General features: G+C 47.8%; 1 protein-coding gene across 2 annotated transcripts in view; it reads left to right on the plus strand.

The window, feature by feature from the left end:
• Sptbn2 (spectrin beta, non-erythrocytic 2) overlaps positions 1 to 12512 on the plus strand; it is a 33965-nt gene extending 21453 nt beyond the window's left edge. For both annotated transcript variants that reach the window (XM_038334447.2, XM_038334440.2), the window contains exons 19-36: positions 1562 to 1825; positions 4090 to 4314; positions 4572 to 4661; positions 5157 to 5417; positions 5502 to 5632; positions 5833 to 6037; positions 6656 to 7030; positions 7771 to 8015; positions 8107 to 8245; positions 8683 to 8767; positions 9025 to 9221; positions 9523 to 9665; positions 9759 to 9834; positions 9908 to 9958; positions 10152 to 10372; positions 10624 to 10797; positions 11297 to 11339; positions 11668 to 12512. In XM_038334447.2, coding sequence (XP_038190375.1) covers positions 1562 to 1825; positions 4090 to 4314; positions 4572 to 4661; positions 5157 to 5417; positions 5502 to 5632; positions 5833 to 6037; positions 6656 to 7030; positions 7771 to 8015; positions 8107 to 8245; positions 8683 to 8767; positions 9025 to 9221; positions 9523 to 9665; positions 9759 to 9834; positions 9908 to 9958; positions 10152 to 10372; positions 10624 to 10797; positions 11297 to 11339; positions 11668 to 11895 — 3153 coding nt within the window. In that variant the 3' untranslated portion in view covers positions 11896 to 12512. The remainder of the gene's footprint in view (positions 1 to 1561; positions 1826 to 4089; positions 4315 to 4571; positions 4662 to 5156; positions 5418 to 5501; positions 5633 to 5832; positions 6038 to 6655; positions 7031 to 7770; positions 8016 to 8106; positions 8246 to 8682; positions 8768 to 9024; positions 9222 to 9522; positions 9666 to 9758; positions 9835 to 9907; positions 9959 to 10151; positions 10373 to 10623; positions 10798 to 11296; positions 11340 to 11667) is intronic.
• The last annotated feature ends 3108 nt before the right edge of the window (positions 12513 to 15620 follow it).

Here is a 15620-nt window from a genome sequence, read left to right on the forward strand (position 1 = left end):
AGTGGAAAGTTAGGGCTTGGGGATGAAGTTCAAGAAAATACAGTATATTAGAGAGCCAAATTGTGACTTGGGTTCAACGTCATAACTGTTTCTAGACCTGCAGCACCACAGCCTCTTCTGCTGTGACATCTGCAAAGATCTATAAAGGGCTGACAGGAACTACTTGAGGCTTTGTAGGCCATATAGCTTGTGTTACATCTCCTCATCTCTGCTGTCACAGCACAAAAGCTGTCATAGAATCTAACAAGCATGGCTGTCCTCCAATAAAACTTTATGAAAACAGGCAGGGGGCAGATTTTGTCCATCTGCCTTGGTCTGACAACCCTTGTTTTCGAATCTTGTTCTTAGGACTTTGTCTCCCACACAGCTGTGCCTCAGTCACTGAGGACAAGTGAATATTTACTTCTCAGCAAATACTCCTGGGGTGGTAATACGAGCTAGGTGTTGCTGGGTGGTATGTAGCACATGAAAAGACATTTTCCCTTTCTCAAGCACATACAACTGGGGAGCAGAAAGCAGTTTTCTGTGTTTGCATTTGCTCTGCAGATATATACTTAGCACTATATGCAAAGCACTGAGAGAGAAAGGAGGTGATGCTAACACTGGTTCAGACTTCAAGGAAACACACAATAGCCAGGATGTGGGGTATATGTAGACAGCTAAATCAGATGCAGAGCAGAAGGCTGTCTGGTGGCACAGGCCTGTAATACTAGTTCTGGCTACTTGGGAAGCTGAGATGGGAGGATCCTAAGTTCAAGGCTGTCCTGGACAACTTAGTGAGACTCTCTCTCAAAATGAAAAGTAAGAAAGGGCTGGAGCTGGAGCTTTGACTAGCATGTACAAGGGCCTTTGTTCAATGCCCAGAATCGCAAAACTAAGTGAAAAGATCCAGAGCAGAATGCAGTCTGCCAAAAGGTAGAGTCCATAAAGGCTGACACTAAGCAGGTTAGAGATGAGGGAATACATCAGGGCCACCTGTGGAAGGAAAGGAGAATCGTAAGCAAGCAGAAATATTAGGTTCTAGGCAGAGTGGATGATAAGTGTGAGGAGAAAGTCAGCCTGTCAGGAGCATAGAATGTGCACAAAGCTCCTGTAAGCTAAGGTAGAAAAAGGGTCCTGGGCAAGGTCAGGTAAAGCCTGGATCACTATGCAAGGAGTGTGCTAAAGGCTGGGAAGCCACACAAGCCAAGCAGGTGGCTTTTAAGAGAATTTTTTTAGGCAGGATCTTGCCATGTAGACCAGGCTGGCATTAAACTCACAGCAACCTTCCTGTCTCAGACTCCCAAGTGCCAAAATTCCAGGCCCAGATCACAATGGCTTCCTAAGTGAGAGTCGAGTTGGGTCCTAAAGAAGGAGTAGAGTATGATCAACCATGAAGAAGAGTCTAGAAGGCTTTAAAAACCTCTGGGAAGGGTCTACTAAGAAGACCACCTCACACGGGAAATTAGAACTATTTGGTACACTTCAGTTCTCTACTCTTCAGATCCCTAGCTGTGATCAATCTGCAACATTCAGTGGTATCTAACTTTGGCACTTACACCTCCTTTGTCCTGTCACCTAGGAAGGGCGGGAGTTGACTCTTGAAAAGCCAGAACTCAAAGTCCTAGTGTCAGAGAAGCTGGAAGATCTGCACAGGCGCTGGGATGAACTGGAGACGACCACCCAAGCCAAGGCCCGCAGCCTTTTTGATGCCAATCGGGCAGAGCTATTTGCCCAAAGCTGTTCTGCTCTGGAGAGCTGGTTGGAGAGCCTGCAGGCCCAGCTGCACTCAGATGACTATGGCAAGGACCTCACCAGTGTCAACATCCTACTGAAGAAGCAACAGGTGTGCAAGGGACCTTTGAGGAGCGGGAGCAGCAGGAAAATGGAAGAGGGGGCCTGGTACATGACATCTTTTAGCATCTTGGACAGTGATTTTGGCTTGTTTTGTTTTGTTTTTCAAGATAGAATTTCTCTGTAGTTTTGGAGTCTGTCCTGGAACTAGCTCTTGTAGACCAGGCTGCCTCGAACTCACAGAGATCTGCCTGCTTCTGCCTTCTGAGTGCTGGAGTTAAAGGAATGCGCCACTACCGCCTGGCCTCTGGCAGTGATTTCAACTAAGGACTGCATCACAGTCTACAGGGTCATGTGTCAGTCAGGGAGAAGTCAGGAGACAGGCTACATTAATAACTTGGACAGGGAAAGTTTAGTTTAAAAAAAAACGTATTCATTACTAAAAGTGTTGTCTCAGTCTTTTCTGTTACTACAATAAAATACCTGAGGCTGGGTGATTTATTTATTTATTTTTGTTTGTTTGTTTGTTTTCAAGACAGTGTTTCTCTGCAGCTTTGGAGCCTATCCTGGAACTAGTTTTTTGTAGACCAGGCTGTCCTCGAACTCACAAAGATTCACCTGCCTCTGCCTCCCCAGTGCTGGGATTAAAAACATGCACCACCAGCACCACCCGGCCATTTGTTTATTTTTCCTTTTTTTGTGGGGGGGGTGGTTTCGAGACAGGGTTTCTCTGCAGCTTTTTTAGAGCCTGTCCTAGAACTAGCTCTTGTAGACCAGGCTGGCCTCGAACTCACAGAGATCCGCCTGCCTCTGCCTCCCGAGTGCTGGGATTAAAGGCGTGTGCCACCACCGCCCAGCTCCATTTGTTTATTTTTTAAAGTTGGTTCTGGTTTGTAGTTCTGGAGGTCCAAAGACATAGCACCAGTATCTGCTCAGTTCTGATGAGAGCCTTGTACTGTGTGGTAAGGTGACAGAACAGGATGGAAATTAGCTTATGTGAAAGAGAGGGAACACAGGAGGCCACCTCACTTTACAACCTCTTGTAACTAATTCAGTCCCATGGGAACTACATAAATCCCTTTGATGGCCTAATCACCTCTTAAAGGCCCTCTACTGTCTGTCAACACTTTGTCTTGAGGACCAGATTTCAGCCTAAGTTTTAGAGGAAACAAATCACATCTAAGCTTAGCACGTCTTAAAAAGAATTCTACAATAATTGTCGGAAGACCTTTTCTCTGTAAAGAGACAGTAGGGCCAGCAGTAGCTCTGTGGGTAAAAATGCTTATCACCAAGCGTAACTGTTTGAGCTCATCCCTAGAACCTACATGGTGGAAGGAGAGAGACTGCACTATACACCCACAAATAAATAAAATGTAACAATAACAAAAAAACAAACATTTTCAACAGAGCCAAGTGATAAATATTTTGCATTTTGTAGGTCATATGATTTCTATCACAGCAATTCAACTTTGTCTTTACCATGTTAAAAGAAAAAGCCATAGATGCAATACATAAGAGGAATGGAGCTGTGCTCCAATACACTTTATTTACAAAGTAAGCTGTATTTGCTGATTTCCTGACCTGAAGAATCCTGGAATAGCAAATAATAGAGACCTGGCCCTGAAGGGAAAAGGGCTATCAGATCCCTTTTCTGTGGGCAATTTTTGAAGCCCAAGGAAAAGCAAAGCATGAGGTCTCCAGTGCAATATGTTTGCCTCTTGCGCCCTCTTTTGACAAGGCTGGCACTGTAACAATTGGCAAAAATAGAAAATGCACTCACTGGTCTAGTTTCAGCATCTCAAAATAAGGCAGAAGTGGATTTGGGACTGAGAGACAATGAATTCATAATATGCATAATCGTCACATAGTCCTGGAATATGTGTGTGTGTGTGTGTGTGTGTGTGTAATATTATTATATATTGCTGGGTGGTGGTGGTGCACACCTTTAATCTCAGCACTTGGGAGGCAAAGGCAGGCAGATCTCTGAGTTCGCAGCCAGCCTGGTCTACAAGAGCTAGTTCTAGGACAGGCTCCAAAGCTACAGAGAAACCCAGTCTCGAAAAACATATATATGTTTTCTGTCTCTCTCTCTCTCTCTCTCTCTCTCTCTCTCTCTCTCTCTCTCTCTCTCTCTCTCTCTGTGTGTGTGTGTGTGTGTGTGTGTGTGTGTGTGTGTATAGAGAGAGAGAGAGAGAGAGAGAGAGAGTGAGTTTAGGACTGACCTATTCAGACTGTGGGCTCAGGAATCATGACTGACTACATCTTCTGAGTTTGAAGGTAGAAATGTGGCACTGACATCTCTTTTCTCCTCTGCAGATGCTGGAACGAGAGATGGCTGTGAGAGAAAAGGAGGTGGAAGCCATCCAGGCCCAGGCAAAGGCCCTGGCCCAGGAAGATCAGAGTGCAGGGGAGGTAGAAAGGACATCAAGGGCTGTGGAGGAGAAGTTCAGAGCCCTGTGCCAACCCATGAAGGAACGCTGCCAGCGCCTGCAAGCCTCCCGAGAGCAGCATCAGTTCCACCGGGATGTGGAGGATGAGATCGTAAGTCACCAGGCTGGGCATGGAATGGCAAGCTACCCCCAGCCACATGGCACTCTAGTCTCTTTCGGACACTGGGGAGATGCCCACAGTGCTCCGTTCCCTCTTCTCTTACATGTTGAGAGTGTCTCCTCTAAGGATGTTCATGGATGTTCTGCAGGGCCCTCTACCCTAGAATGAGATGGCTGCTCCCTATATACACAACTGTAGCCCTAGGCAGCTCCTCTTTGCACCCCTATTAACTTTTCCTTTCTCTCCAGTTGTGGGTAACTGAGCGGCTACCCATGGCCAGCTCTATGGAACATGGCAAGGACCTACCCAGTGTTCAGCTTCTCATGAAGAAAAACCAGGTGAGGCAGATGGCAGGGGTGAAAACAAAGTTCCCCACAGCCTCTTCAGAGCTTTGTTTTCTCCTTTTTGGGGAGTGATGATGACAGGTGGAGGATGGGTGCAGTGGTTTTGAGACAAAGTCTTACTATATGTATCCTTGTGTGGCCTTGAACTCACAGAGATCTGCTTGTACCTGCTGGGATTACAGATATATGTATGCTGCCATGTCCAGCTCCTGTGTTTTCTCCTATGATAGGGTTTCTATGGCATTATCTTGTTATGTAGCCCTAGACCCGGCGATTTAACTTTGCCTAGCTCAGGAGGGGGCCTCTGTTGGTAGGAAAGCATGAGGATTGAAGGGATATCACACTGTATCCCAAGCCTGGAAAAAGTCCACAAGAGGATTCAGGAAGGAAAATAATATAGGGTGGGCTCCAGGTAGAGCAGGTCTAAAGGGATATAGGCTGAGGGTTCCTTTTGCAAGCCTTTCAGTGTATCTTCTGTGGCTGGGACAGACCCTGCAGAAGGAGATCCAGGGTCATGAGCCCCGGATTGCAGATCTCAAAGAGAGGCAGCGTGCTCTGGGAGCAGCAGCAGCAGGTCCAGAGCTGGCTGAGCTCCAGGAAATGTGGAAACGCCTGAGCCATGAGCTAGAGCTTCGGGGTAAGCGACTGGAAGACGCCCTTCGAGCCCAGCAATTCTATCGTGATGCTGCAGAGGCTGAGGCTTGGATGGGTGAGCAGGAGTTACACATGATGGGCCAGGAGAAAGCCAAGGTGAGAGTCAGAGCAATGGCTGTTTGTGGCCAGTTCTTTCTGCTTCGGCCCCTGCTGTCTTATGCCCCTCTTTCCCTCTCCCAGGATGAGCTGAGTGCCCAGGCAGAAGTGAAGAAGCATCAGGTATTGGAACAAGCCCTTGCTGACTATGCCCAGACCATCAAGCAATTAGCAGCCAGCAGCCAAGATATGATTGACCATGACCACCCAGAGAGGTGAGTGTGTGAGTATCAAAGGGCCTAGACTCTGGAGGAGAGGAGGGCCGACTCTGGGAAAATATAGGAATTATGGCGTCTTTTGAACCATGTGCATATAGAATAGACTAGGAAGTTAGGAGAAGCAAGGGACTTGGCAGGCAGTTAGGGACATAAGAGACAAAGCTCCATGGAATAAGCCTTTCTCTTTACCCCTGCAGCACGAGGCTAACAATCCGCCAAGCCCAGGTAGACAAGCTGTACGCCAGCCTGAAGGAGCTGGCAGGAGAGCGGCGTGAGCGCCTGCAGGAGCATCTCCGGTTGTGCCAGCTCCGCAGAGAGCTGGATGACCTGGAACAGTGGATACAGGAGCGTGAAGTTGTGGCAGCCTCCCATGAGCTGGGCCAGGACTATGAGCATGTGACTGTGAGTGCCACACAGATCTGCACTAGGGAGGATCAGGGCCCACAGGGAGACTAAAGCCTTGGCCCAGGCAGAATGCTGAGGATGGAGACACAGAGCCAAACAGAAAAGGCACTGTTGTTTTGAATTTCAAGTTATATAACCTGAACAATTTGCAGAAAGAAGGGTGTAGGGTGACCATAGGTGAGGATAAAAATGAAATTGCTATGCTTTTACAACAGACCTCAACAAAACAGGGTGAGCTTCAGATTCTTTGCTATGGTTGGAGGTTTGGGCCCTCTGGTACAGAAATCTAGACTATAGTTATGGTGTCCTGGTTAAGGGCTAAAAGGTCCAAGGGTCCAAGTGTCTCTAGGTGCCTTTAGGATGTCAGGCACCGTATAGAACTGTGAATTATGTCACCCAGCCATCTTAGTTCGCATATGCACCCTGGTGAAACTCCCTAGTAACACATTTCTCAGGATGTGTTCTCACTATTAAGTAACATAGAAGTGTAAATTTTTAAAATCTGCTCACTGACCAGCTGGTTCTCAGTTTTGGGGAGAGAAGTGACTGCTTCATGAGGCAGGGACCTCACACACTAGGTCTCATCCTTGTCTCTACAAATGCTTCCTTCATCAGATGCTCCGGGACAAATTCCGAGAGTTCTCCCGGGACACCAGCACTATTGGCCAGGAACGTGTAGACAGTGCCAATGCACTGGCCAATGGGCTCATTTCTGGGGGCCATGCTGCACGGGCCACTGTGGCTGAGTGGAAAGACAGTCTCAACGAGGCCTGGGCTGACCTGCTGGAGCTGCTAGACACAAGAGGTCAGGTGCTGGCTGCTGCTTACGAGCTGCAGCGTTTCCTGCATGGGGCCCGTCAAGCCCTGGCACGGGTACAGCACAAGCAGCAGCAGCTTCCAGATGGGACTGGCCGCGACCTCAATGCCGCTGAGGCCCTGCAGCGCCGGCACTGTGCCTATGAGCATGACATCCAGGCCCTCAGTACCCAGGTCTGACCCTAGCTGAACAGGTGGGGAAGGGAAGGCTGAGAGGAAACTGTTTGGTAGGGAATTGGAGAAGGGTTTCGTATGCTAGGAAGATCTCTGAGAGGCTGGGAGGATACCCCCATGGAGGGGCAGGCATTTGGACATAAGGTTCCATCAGCTACCACATTCAGGCTTGTTTTATAAGGTGTGTGCACACACATGCATCAGAGCACACAGACCTTAATGTATGTATGGGGATTAGGGACAACTTTAGGTTTCAGTAGTCAGGCTTGGAGGCATTGCTGGCTAAGTTCACACTTGTAATGAAGACCCAAGACTTTTTCCAGTGGTCTCAAAGGCTGCAAGATCCCTCATGCTGTGCCCAAACCCATGTGTTGATACCACTCAGGCTAGAATTCTGGATTTACGAGATTAACACAGATATTCCTTCAACTCCATATAACCAGTCAGTCCCCAACCTAAATCTACTCTGCAGGCTGCACCTCTCCTTCTAGTGATTTTTCAATGTCCCTTTTATCCTGGCTAGGATAGCTCAACTTGATTTTAGAACTCCCCTAGGGTAGGGCTGGCCCCAGAGGAGGTCCAGTAGGACAGAGGTGGTAGGTAGGGCTTGGAACCTTGGTTTTTCCTACCACCTCTTTGGCTGGTGGAACAAACAGGAGGTAGAAAGCAGTGCAAGGATGAGGGAGGCTTCAACTCCTCTGTCTCCCACCTCTGCCTGACTCAGACCTGGGTTCCCATAGGTCCAGCAGGTTCAGGACGATGGTCACAGGCTACAGAAGGCCTATGCTGGAGACAAGGCCGAGGAGATTGGTCGTCACATGCAGGCAGTTGCTGAGGCCTGGGCCCAGCTCCAGGGAAGTTCTGCTGCCCGTCGTCAATTGTTACTAGACACCACGGATAAGTTCCGATTCTTCAAGGCTGTCCGGGAGTTGATGCTTTGGATGGATGGGATTAACTTGCAGATGGATGCCCAGGAGCGGCCCCGGTGAGACCCACAGTGCCTGACATCCTCCACAGGTTATATTATACTACTGGTGGCTGGAGCTACTGGTAATACCATCTTTGTATTGTCCTAGGGATGTGTCCTCTGCAGATTTAGTCATCAAGAACCAACAAGGCATCAAAGCAGAGATAGAGGCCAGAGCAGACCGGTTCTCCTCCTGCATTGACATGGGGCAGGAGCTGCTCTCCCGGAGCCACTATGCTGCTGAGGAGGTGGGTGAGATCTAGAGAGAACCTGGCCAGCCACACTGAACATGGATTATTCCTGAAATTTCTCTTTCTGTTCATTTTGTTTGGTTGGTTGGTTTTGTTTGTGGATTTGTTTGTTTGTTTGTTTGTTTTGGAGACAGGGTGTTACCATATCACTCAGGTAGCCACAAATGCTCCTGCTGCATCCTCCCAAGTGCTGGGCTATAGGTGTGTACTACCACGCCGAGATTTGATTTTTTTTTCCTGTCTTCTGCTTCTTGTCGTTCTTTCTTAGCAAGAATTCTTTCACTGTCCTCTCAATGCTGTCCAGGGATTTCTAAAATCCCACTTCTCCCCCAAGAACTATTTTCCTCTCTTGACATTAGAAATCATTGTTGTACTTCAGTGGTTCCCAGAGACCTTGGAATGTCCTAAGTCGTGCCTCCTTTCCCTACCCCCAGATCTCAGAGAAGCTGTCTCAGCTACAGTCCCGGCGCCAGGAGACAGCTGACAAGTGGCAGGAGAAGATGGACTGGCTACAGCTTGGTAAGCCACTGTGGGAATGTCAGCAAGAGGGAGGGAGCTGATGAGAAAAGCCTGAGCATTGCCTGTGGTTGTCACAGTGCAAGATACCAGGAACCCTGGGTGTGGAATTCCAGGATCCTATACTTGGTACCTCCTGACAGTGCTCTGGGACAATGATGGTCCCTGACCCTGTACTTGAGGTTACCACTGCTACAATCCCCTGCCTCTACATACTCTAATTTTCCATCTCTCTATAACCCCCCCCCCAATCATGGCAGTTTTGGAGGTGCTTGTGTTTGGGAGAGATGCAGGGATGGCAGAGGCCTGGCTGTGTAGCCAGGAGCCATTAGTCCGAAGTGCAGAGCTGGGTTGCACCGTGGATGAAGTAGAGAGTCTCATCAAGCGGCATGAAGCCTTCCAAAAGTCAGCAGTGGCCTGGGAGGAGCGTTTCAGTGCACTGGAGAAGCTCACTGCGGTGAGGACTGTTGGACTTCAGAGGTGCCCAACCCTACAGCAGCCCCAGCCCTGTTCTTGTTACTGTTCGGAGAAACCATTTCTTCTCTTCCTACTGCTTCTCTGCATGTGAGCCCAGAGTGCTTTTCTGTTAGATGACCACAGATATCAGTTAGCCTTGGTGCTACTGAGAACACCCTGCTTCTTACCCTACCTTCTTTTAGATTCTCTTCTCCATCTGTCCTGTTTCATTGGGCAAGAGCTGAGGCATTTCAGCTTTTCTCCTCACCATGATTCTTGCTGACCTCAGCATTTCTTGACAGCTGGAAGAGCGGGAGAAGGAGCAGAAGAGAAAGAGAGAGGAGGAGGAACAGAGGAAACAGCCCTCTACTCCAGAGCCCATGGCTAGTCGGCCAGAAGGGAGTCTGGTAGATGGCCAGACAGCTCCTGACACGGTCTGGGATGGGTAAGAGCTGAACACCTGGGCCAAGACAAGAGGCTGAGGTCGAGCCTAAGCAAGCTACTGATAATTATTCTGTGTCACATTTGGTCATTCTAGAACCCAGTCACAATTGCCACTATCCACACAAGCACCCAGTGTTAATGGGGTCTGCACAGACACAGAGTCCTCCCAGGTAAGTACATGTCCGTGAACATCCCTGTCAATCCTCCCAGCCCCCACATCCTCACAGCTTCTTATCTTTGCAGCCCCTGTTCGAACAGCAAAGACTTGAACAGAGCAGTGTCCCAGAAGGGCCTGTGAGTCTCTCTGGAAGGGTGGATGTTGGTACTTGGGGGATAAAGGGACAAAAGAAGTGGGTAGGGATCCTGGGTATGAAGCTCAACAGAAGCTTGGGCTGGGAGACCTGCTCTTGGCTATAGAACTTCCTGACTCCAAGGCAAGGTACCATACAAATCACCTATTAGCAATGACATTGCTTTACCCCCACAGGGATCTGGCACAGGGGATGAGTCCAATGGGCCCCGGGGAGAGAGGCAGACCCGGCCACGGGGCCCTGCCCCTTCTCCAATGCCCCAGAGCAGATCATCTGAATCAGCCCACGTATCCACCTTGCCTACACGAGGCCCTGAGCTCTCTGCTCAGGAACAGATGGAAGGGATGCTGTGCCGCAAACAGGAGATGGAGGCCTTCAACAAAAAAGCCGCCAACAGGTATTGGGCCTGGCTGTGCAGAGCCTGTAGCCTCTCAGGCTTCTGCTTCTAAGGAGGGTTTCCTAGAAGCTTCCTAGACAGAGAGGGGAGCACTTTATAGGAGTTTGTCCTTTTGGAAAGGGCTGGAACTAAGGACTCTCATAAGCTCAGAGTAGGGCCACAAGTGACCTAAGGACTGTATTGTTAAAGGTCCCACAAAGGCCATCAATCCACCTATCTACCAGGTTTCTGACCCCACCATGTCTTCCCAGGTCCTGGCAGAATGTGTACTGTGTTCTTCGGCGCGGGAGCCTCGGCTTTTACAAGGATGCCAGGGCAGCTAGTGCAGGAGTGCCATACCATGGAGAAGTGCCTGTCAGTCTGGCCAGAGCCCAGGGCAGTGTGGCCTTCGACTATCGAAAACGCAAACATGTCTTCAAGCTGGGGTAGGAACCAGGGCTGCTCTCAGGTTGGGATGGACAGAGTCAGAAATAAAGCAAGGTGGATGAATCGGGGATAGGGTCCAGAGGGAAGGAGGTGACCTGAAGAGAGCTCACGAATAGGAGCTGCTCTTCTAAGTGCTTGGGTACATTTGTAGATGGAAGAGAATAGAGATTCTGGGTCCTGAATCATATTAGAATGGAGGACCTAATAAAACACAGGCTGAAAAGTTATCTTGGATAGGAAATGTGAGGTCAGGATGCTAGTTCACTCTGGCTTCCAGGGGCCTGCCCACTGCCAGCAAGAGCCTGCGTGTCCTTGGATGGAAATGAGCTTAACATTGCCCTCTGCGCTCTATCAGAAATAATCTGCTTGTGCACATCTGCAAAATCCCGAAACTATGAAGAATGTGTAAAATGTGATCCTGGGAAAATACTGAGCTCTCAAAAGCAGACATGCCAAATACAGTTTCTTAGCTCTGCCCTGTGCCTTCTTTCCCAACAGGTTACAGGATGGCAAAGAGTATTTATTCCAGGCCAAGGATGAGGTGAGCCTTCCCCTGTCCTGCTGTGTTCTCTCTGCCAGCATGTTGTTTTATGAGACAGGGTCTCATTCTGTAGGCTTGATTCCTATTCCAGAGTGGCCTCTCACTCATAGCAACCCTCCTAGCTCAGCATCCTAAGCCTGGGTTCATGGGTATATTGCCACCACGACAAGCTGAAGCTCCCTATCATAAAGGGGTCCTTTTTTTCCTTCTAAAATGAAAAAGTCAATCTCTTTTCTACTTATTCCTATTATACTTTCCTTCTGTCTGCTACATGCAGCCCCAGGTCAAAGTCCTTGAGTATGAGCTGATGTCTCTCTGTCCCTCACAGGCAGAGATGAGTTCGTGGCTGAGAGTGGTGAATGCAGCCATTGCCACTGCATCCTCTGCCTCTGGAGAGCCAGAAGAGCCAGTGGTGCCCAGTGCCAGCCGAGGTCTGACCCGGGCCATGACCATGCCCCCGGTGTCACAACCTGAGGGCTCCATCATGCTTCGCAGCAAGGATGGCAGAGAAAGAGAGCGAGAAAAACGATTCAGCTTCTTTAAGAAGAACAAGTAGTTGGGGGCAAGACTCCTAGGCCAGCTCCCTCCCTCCGTTAAGGAAACTGCCAGGGACTATCGACAGAGACCGCCCTCTTGTCAGGACAACTGCCTGCTGCTAGGGTCTGCTGCTAAGGTCAGCCCATCACCAGGAACTTTAACTGAGGACAAACAAGTGATCCCACAAACAACCTTCTCTTCTGCTATTTAATTCAACTGGTGGTGGGACCCAGGCAACCCTAATATCACTCTTCCCCACCTTGTCACCTCTTCCCGAGCCTTATGCCTCCACCCCACCATGGTGCAGATAGTGTCACCCTCAAAGTGGGCTATGTGGGAACCATTGTCCCTGCCTCAGGGACATTGTGCCACCACAGCTAGGGTGTACCATCCACCATCCAGTTCTTTGCCTCTGGGATCAGCCAGGACCCTCTCAGAGCTGAAGCAGGACCCAAGGGCAGGAACACCAGATGATGGAGTCGGAGGCACTGAAGCCTTCCCTGCCCATCCTGCCTCACCCTCTGACTCAAGTTGCTGCTCCTCCAGCCACTCGAGGTGGCTCCCAAGTGTGAGTTGTTCAGGAGTAGCCACATCCTTGAGTCTATCCAAGGAGGTGATTAAACAGCTCAGCTTCTCTCACTGCCTCTTGGTGTTGTTACTTTCTGACCATAGCCTCTCTGGTTCTGGTCTCCTGTGTGTCAGATAGCCACTCTACTCCCACATTCTGAGCCTCAGACTCCTGTGATCCTGAAAGTCTCCCTATCTCAGTCTCCCCATGACAGGGATCTGTTTCACCGGGTTGACCTATGCTAAGCCTCTGTTTAGACCAAAGACATCCACTGAGGTTTGGGTTGATGTTAATTAATAGTATTCATGTTAAAAGGCAGCAAGTCATTCTCCCTGGTGCACAGTTTTCTTTTTCCTTTAAAAAAAGTTGTTTAATTTCTTGCATTGCTAGGGATGGAACCCTGGGCCTCATGCATGCCAAGCAAACACTCTACCACTGAACTATGCTCCTAGCCCCTACACTGTTCCTCACTCGCAAGTCTCTCAATTGTTTTCAGTAAGTGAAGAACGTTATCACAACCTAGTGTCAGCTTCTGCTCTGCTCAGCCAGCAGTGAAAAGGTGAGCACCCTACTTTCTGTCCTTCCCATAGATTCAAGGGTGCTCACGTAGAATCAGAAGAATGCCAGGTTCCCACTTCCTGAACTCTAGAAGAATGTCACCCTAGGAATCCATAAGGTGCATCCTGAGCATGTAAATAAACACACAATATATTCTAGAGATTGAGAGAAGTATTTTTCTTAAAGTTTGCAGTATTTAAAAAGGAGATATTAAAGTTGGAAGTTTTGGGTCTGTTTGTCTTCAGCATAACTGGCCAAGGGCCCCAGGCAGCCCTGACTGACTACTACCAGTCAAAACAGTGACAAGCAGTATGTAGGGTAGAAACTAGCACCACACAGCTCCAGAATGGGCTCCATACATCAGATCTGGCAGAACAGATCATTCACAAGGTAATCATCCTTTCTCTTAAGATAAGTGGATTCAGTCCCCCACAGTAAACATGCATAAGTACAGCAGTAATAGCCCATCCACAGACAGAATAGACACCTTTGCCCATGATTCAAGTACAGTTGTGATACCTCCTGTTAGATGTGAGAGAATCCTTGTGGAGGGCGCAGATTATGTGGCTTGGGGGAAAACTAACTGAAAAGTTTAAAAGCAAATGTAGTATGTGTGAGAGAGAGAGGTTAATAGAAAAATGATTACTGATGTGTTACTGCAGAAAAGTCATGTGACTGAAAAGGAAAGTCGGGAATTAGGTGAGAATCATGTACACATATGGGAGCTGAAGCTGCTTCCTAGTATGATTCCATATGGGCAGAAAGGAGAAGAGAAGCATGGGGCTAGGAAGCTAGTCTTCAAGAGAGAAACTTTTGAATGTTGATGGAAGAGAGGAAAGATGGTTGGGGCCCAAGGGATACGAGAAAGATTAGGGCACAAAAGCAGCATTAGTGTTGGTCCTGCATACTGGTGGGGAGTAGGAACAAACAAAAGTGGATAGGATATGTAGGAATGAACTTGTTTGCATTCTTACTGAACACCACTGACAAGGGTGGATTCAACTTGTGTTGACCCACTGTCCACATGGGTCTACAGAGTACCCAAAGTGTGACAGATCTAAACTTTGGTGTACTGAAGGTATGAAATAACAGATTTCCAGGACTTTAGAGGGAATTCTGATATCTCAGTTTTATACTGAATACATGTTGAAATGTCAAAACTATTAAAAATAGATTTCAAATTTTTATAGTTTGATGTTTCTTGGAAATTTGTGTTTAATTAACTTATTTACTGTGGTGCTAGGAATGACACCCAGGGCCTTGTGCATGCTAGATAAATGCTTCACCATTGAGTTACACCCATAGACCATTTTCCCAGTTCTTTTTGAATTATTAATATGGCTCATTATATCCCCATTAGCTAGCATTGTTCAAAAAGGGCCGCAGACATAAACGTGAAAAGCAGTGGAAATGGAAGAGAACAAGACTATCTATGACTTGTGGTATGAGAACATAAAAGAGCAAGATTTATGAAAGAATAATTAATTGTTATATTTTATAAATGATTTACATCCTGTCTCAAAAACAAAACAAAATTTACTTCCAGAGACAAAGATAATAGTGGAAAGACAAGATCTTTGAAGCCAATAAGAAATATCCACAATTGTAGCAAAGTCCTACAGCTCAACACAAAGCCTGAACCTGAAATATAGGCAGAAGATAGGGGCAAGAAATTAATATGAGCACAAGCTCCAAGACTTTAAGAATAAGAAGGTATTTTCAAAATCCTTAGTTATGGGACAAAAACAAATCAAAGAAAGTTGGGAATAATACCTTACAGCTCTTTGACAAAAATCAGGAAACAGGGGCTGGAGAGATGGCTCAGAGGTTAAGAGCACTGGCTGCTCTTCCAGAGGTCCTGAGTTCAATTCCCAGCAACCACATGGTGGCTCACAACCATCTGTACTGAGATCTGGCTCCCTCCTCTGGTGTGCAGGCATACATCGAGGCAGAATGTTGTATACATAATAAATAAATAAATCTTTAAAAAAATCAGGAAACGAATGTCAACCTTGGTAAAGATGGAAAAACAATGCCCCTTAGGTGTTACAAGAAAGAGGGAGGATATGCTAGCAGAGCTTTTCTGGGAACTTGGTTCTACTTAGATGACCTGGGATGGGTGTGGGCTCACGCAGGTCTGTAGAAAGTAGGCAGTGGCACCCCAAGGATGATTTTAGCCTTTCCAGCTGGGGGGGGGGGGCTCAGCCTCTTCTCGGACTGAGATGCTTTCCCTTAGCAAAGGACTTCTTTATTATTCTCCAATTTATACCTTAGCAAGTTGATTTCCGTATCCCCAAAACATCTTAAGTTTTCCAAAGGGACAATTCCAAATGCAAATTCTTGATATGGAATACTGTAGTTTTCCAAGTTTTTCCACACCAAATTTTGCATAGGCTTTGCACCTTTGGAAAACTCAGACACGGTTCACATACGTTAAATAGAAGGTGCTGAAGACAAAGGGCAGAATGAAGGCTACCTGCCAACATTCAGGAGCCAGGTGCAGCTATGTAGGTGCTGTCCCCTATACTTCGACATGTTAGTTTTCTGGGTCTACATTCCCCACAGTCTAATGTCTACATTAGAACACAGAGGTTGCTAGTCACAGCCCAGTTTATGAT

This window comes from Arvicola amphibius, chromosome 1 (genome assembly GCF_903992535.2).
Source record: "Arvicola amphibius chromosome 1, mArvAmp1.2, whole genome shotgun sequence".
NCBI classification, from domain to species: Eukaryota; Metazoa; Chordata; class Mammalia; order Rodentia; family Cricetidae; genus Arvicola; species Arvicola amphibius.